The following is a 4,901-nucleotide window of genomic DNA, read 5'->3' as shown; positions in this document are numbered from 1 at the left end:
TATATTAAACAATATATAATATAATATTTAAATAAATAATATTTAAATATATTTAGGATAGTTATAAATGTAATAATTATAATACAATATAATAATATATTTAAATATATAATGTTTAAAATAATAATTGAATAAAATACTATCTAAATATGCTAATATTTAATAATATATAACACAGTATTCATTAGATATTAAATAATACGTAATAATTAATACATTTATTTGATAATTGATATTAAGTATAATAATAAATATAATAATGTATAAGATAATAAAACTACTCAATATATATTAAATCATATACATTAATTCCATTACATTATATATACTAAATAATATATGATATAACATTTAAAATATTATATTGAAATATATTTTAAAAAGTTATAATTTTCATAACTATATTGTAATGTAATATGTATAATATTATATTATACTTATTTAACATAATATTTACATATTAACGATATATAATATGTTATCCTATTTAAATATATTCACAGTATTTTGCAGTGTGTAACTATATGTACAGTAGCACCTCAAGGTAGCCCTGGCACCTGCGCGGTGCCCTCCCGGCCGGGGTGCTGTGGGTGTGAGCAGCGCTGTCCCCGCAGGTGGACGATGCCCAGAGCACGGTGTCGGTGGAGTTCACGCCCACCATCCCTCACTGCAGCATGGCCACCCTCATCGGCCTCTCCATCAAGGTCAAACTGCTCCGCTCGCTCCCCGAGAGGTTCAAGGTGGGGATCAAAGCAAAAGAAGGGGGCTGTGTTTGGAAAAATTAAAAAAAAAAAAAAAGGGGAAAAAAACCAGCTTGCAGTGAAAAATAACTAGAGCTTTTTTCATTTTTGTGTGAGGGACGCTGCAGGAAGCAGAGGGGGCAGTGGGTGAAATACCAGCACACAGTTCTGGGGCTGTTGTCGTGGGCCGGGGGGTTCTGAGGGCAGTCACTGCACGCTCTGTGGCAGGCAGGAGGGCAGCTCTCACCCTTGTCTGGTGCAGCTTAGACACCTGCAAATGCAGAATACTCTGCAATTTTATACTTTTATTTTATTCCATTATACAGAGTAGTGGCAAGTCTGTCCGTTCTCCCTGCTTTTTGTTACTATTTCATTTTTATTAGTTTGAACTTAATCTGCCAGTGTTTTGTTGAACTCGTCCCGTTTCTTGTGTGCTGCTCTTTCAGCTGGATGTTCACATAACGCCAGGAACACATGCCTCTGAGCACGCAGGTAAGGCTTTTAGTCCTCACTTGTGTGGTCTTCATATTTGTTCGAATCTTGAAAATTAGCGAGGAGAGAGGTTCCCACAGCTGCAGAGCATCTGCTCCGTGTCTGGGACTTTCTGTGCCAGATTCTGGGGGATGTTCCACAGCAGGAACACGGAGTGTCGCTGGGACTGGGCTGCAGTGTTCTTTAAACATCTCCTCGGGCTGTGCTCTCAGTCAGTCACTGATTATGTGCCTGAGCACTTGGAAAAGGGGAGGAAATGGGGATTTCTTGTGTCCCGCCTGAGGAGCAGCTCCTGCCCAGCTGCTGTGGCAGAGGCAGAGCCTGGGTGCCCTGGGCATCCCCAGCCCTGCAGCACCACTGAGCTGTGCTCACTCAGCCTGAGCACACCCACTGCCTCTGTCCTGATGTTTGCTGTGGGCTTTTCCTGCAGTTAACAAACAGCTCGCTGATAAGGAACGGGTGGCAGCTGCTTTGGAAAACTCTCACCTGCTGGAAGTGGTGAATCAATGTTTGTCTGCTCGGTCATGATTGCCTGGTGAGGAAATCATTGCTGTTCTGATCTACTCAACTAATTTTGTATGTGAGTGGTGATGTTACAATTTGCATAAAACTGTGAGCAAAATAAAATCACTTAAATTCTCTTGAGGAAATGTTTCTTTGCTCTTTCAAAAAATATTATGCTTACAGGCAACTACAAAAATACAATAAAAATTGGTTTCTTAATTGTTGAGTCATTGCATAGGTACAATTTTCCATTAAAATCTTTTTTCAACCTCTTTTTAACTGGTTTCTCACTACTAAAAATAAGTTGTAAGCTTCATTTTAGAAGTGGATTTTGCACACTGGACTTCACAAATACACCGAGATAACTTTTAGTTAAAATCTTTACATTCCTGTGACAGTTTCAGACTGCTAATACAGTTTCACTTTCAGACATCACAAGTTGTAGAAGCTGGTGTGTGCAAAGCTGGAGGACATTTAGCAGTAAGTGTCCACACTTCCAAATCATGTGTCTGGTTTTAATTATCTCACCTTAGATTAGCGAGATGTGGAGGGCTCTTTAGACCTGTGTAAAACATGATTTCTTTTTAATTACTACTTCATTGTGGTAGGAAATGCAGTATTTTTGAAGGAGGTTTTATTTGTGCACCTGCAATACAGGAGTCATTACCAGTTCTCAGTATGAACAGCCCAGCAGGCTCTGCTGAAAGACTGTCCTGGCAGTCTGACAGCTAAAGAACAAGTTTTGCTCTAAGTGCTTTGAGATTTAATGCTAAAACCCAGCCTGTGCTTCTGTGGCATTCACTAAACTGTTGTCTTTGGCAGACATTGACAGTAGAAGAACTCATTAAGAATTAATTTGAATTTTTGTAAAGGATGTCTCTAGTCCTGGACCACATGGAAAAATAAGAACCTGTTGAGAAATCCTGTTGGGTATTTTGGTACATATATCTCAGGTTTCTGTGCTTGAAATGGCTCCTGAGGTGTCACAAAGTCTCTTTTTCCCAGCTCCGCGACCAAAGAAGAAGCCGAGATTCGTCGGTTCTGCTTTCCAGGGTTGTTTATTTTCTCTGATCTGTTCCATTCTTTCTCTGACCCACTGGGATCTGTCCAGCAGGTCAGGTTGTGGCACAGTCCCTGCCCTTGGGGTGGTGTTGGCTTTTTATACTAACAACTACGTGTGCTTTATTTACAATAATTCTCCAATACCCATCACCTATGTTAGACAGTGTGTTCCTACTCTAAACCAATCCAAAAGTGCCACCATCACAGCAGAAGGTGGAGGACAAGAAGAAGGAGAAGAAGGACAGGACACACCCAGATTCCTCCATCTTGGCTTCTGAACCCCCATTCTAAATCCCCAAAATTCTACTTTTTCACCCTGTGACAAATTCACTAACACTCTACTCAAACTCTTGTGGCTTGTAACTCCTCACACAAAGTTGGGAATTGTTTCCATGGGCTAAAATCAAAGGCACAGGTGTTTGTGACTCCATGCCAAGGTCTCTGAGCCCCCTGCCAGGGTCTGGAATCACCCAGGGCAGCCAGAGGAATGTCCTGGGTCCCAACACACACACCATTGCAATGTTGCCTTCTTTGCCATGAGTTATCTGGAAAATAAGAGATACACTTTCTATAAACATAGGTTGTGCTCAGCAGTTTGATGGCAGCGCTTGGTACTCCAGTAGCATTTTCCCTGGCAGGGTCTCAGATGCTGTTTGGAAAGGGTGAAGCTTATGGACATTGTGTAAAGCTCAGCCTGGCAGTCCAGTCCAGTCCAGTGCTCCAAGGGTGAGTCCAAAGTCACCCAGCAAAGCAGGAGAGGGACAAAGCCAGAGCTGGGCCTCCCTCTGCACAGGGCTGCAGAAAACCAACTGCAGCAGCTCAGCTCAACTCTGCTGAGCTCACTTGGCTCAGCAGCCTTTGAATGGGCAGCACTGCTGGCATGTATGAATGAAACTGCAAATAAAGACAGTATTTATGTAATGTTAGTATTGGGCAAGGAACAGAAGGCCCAGCTTTGCTCTGCCTCTCTTGCTGAATCACTGCACTGATGAGTTCTGACATTGCCAGCATTTGCAGCACAGATGCAGCTCCAGCCATGGTGATGCATGCAGGCAGCTCCTGGGCACCACGCTTGCCTGGTTTGATTTTGCTTTCTGGTTTTTGGTGGCTTTTTACAAAAAAAATAATAAAAATGTTGCCCCCAGGTTTTGGGGAAGAAGGAAATGCAGGTCTGTGCCAGGGGGAAAACAGGAGGATGATTAAGCTGCCAGCAGATTGCTTCCACCTGCACTCCAAACAGGGAAGGGATCAGTAAATGGTGCTTTGCTGAAGCTCTCTGCTTGGCTTTCACCACTGCCTAATACTAGTGTGAAATGATTTGTTGGGATGTTGGCACTTGCCTCGTGAAGCACACTGTGCACAGCAGCCCTGGGGAGGCACTTTGGGCCATTTACCTTCTCAGAGAAGCAGCAGAATGTGTTTGATGGTTTATGTTTATAGTTAATGCTTGGGGAATGACTTTTCAGTAAGGGGGATCTGCTGTGGGTTCTCAAAGCAGAGGTCTGACTTCTCTTTAGGGATGGAGAATTTGGTTGGTTCAGATCTGGTGTGTTAGTTTAAGTGATGTGGGTGTTGTGTTTACCACAGAACAACCACAGTGGCTTTGCTGAAGGCCCCAGGCCCTCCTGTCCAGGCTCCTTCAGCTCTGCCCTTGCTGATAATTTACCACCAGTTCTGGTGAAAGCCTTCCACCCTGCTTTTGAGGATCATTAGCTGGCTCCTATTGCATGGAGACAAACTGGGAGAACAAAACACTAATTTGTTAGAAATATTTCTTTTCAGATGTTTATTATTCCAAAACTCCACCCCTAAATTTAGCCTCTGGAATGCTTTGTAATAGGACACATTCCATGAGGAAGGATGACCCTTTGGAGCAGCTGTGTTGAATACAAACTGCCTCATTCAAGTCCAGGAAAAATGCCAGGAGCAGACATCTGCTGTGCATTCCTGAGCTCTGGGCAGAGTCTTCCAGAGCAGCTGGATGGCATTCCCCACTCCCAGTGTGCTCCCAGGGCAGATGGATGGCCTTCCCCACTCACTCCCAGTGTGCTCCCAGAGCAGCTGGATGGCATTCCCCATTCCCAGTGTGCTCCCAGGGCAGAT

At 43.2% G+C, this 4,901-nt stretch overlaps 1 protein-coding gene across 1 annotated transcript in view; it reads left to right on the top strand.

Moving 5' to 3' along the window:
* The window catches only part of CIAO2B (cytosolic iron-sulfur assembly component 2B), a 3,952-nt gene extending 2,070 nt beyond the window's left edge, over positions 1 to 1,882 (top strand). Inside the window, exons 2-4 of the mRNA XM_005427449.2 lie at positions 601 to 740; positions 1,187 to 1,232; positions 1,663 to 1,882. Coding sequence (XP_005427506.1) covers positions 601 to 740; positions 1,187 to 1,232; positions 1,663 to 1,760 — 284 coding nt within the window. The 3' untranslated portion in view covers positions 1,761 to 1,882. The remainder of the gene's footprint in view (positions 1 to 600; positions 741 to 1,186; positions 1,233 to 1,662) is intronic.
* The last annotated feature ends 3,019 nt before the right edge of the window (positions 1,883 to 4,901 follow it).

Source organism: Geospiza fortis, unplaced genomic scaffold, assembly GCF_000277835.1.
Source record: "Geospiza fortis unplaced genomic scaffold, GeoFor_1.0 scaffold18, whole genome shotgun sequence".
Taxonomy (NCBI): Eukaryota; Metazoa; Chordata; class Aves; order Passeriformes; family Thraupidae; genus Geospiza; species Geospiza fortis.
The sequence above is the reverse complement of the archived record's forward strand: the minus strand, read 5'-3'. Positions and strand labels throughout refer to the sequence as shown.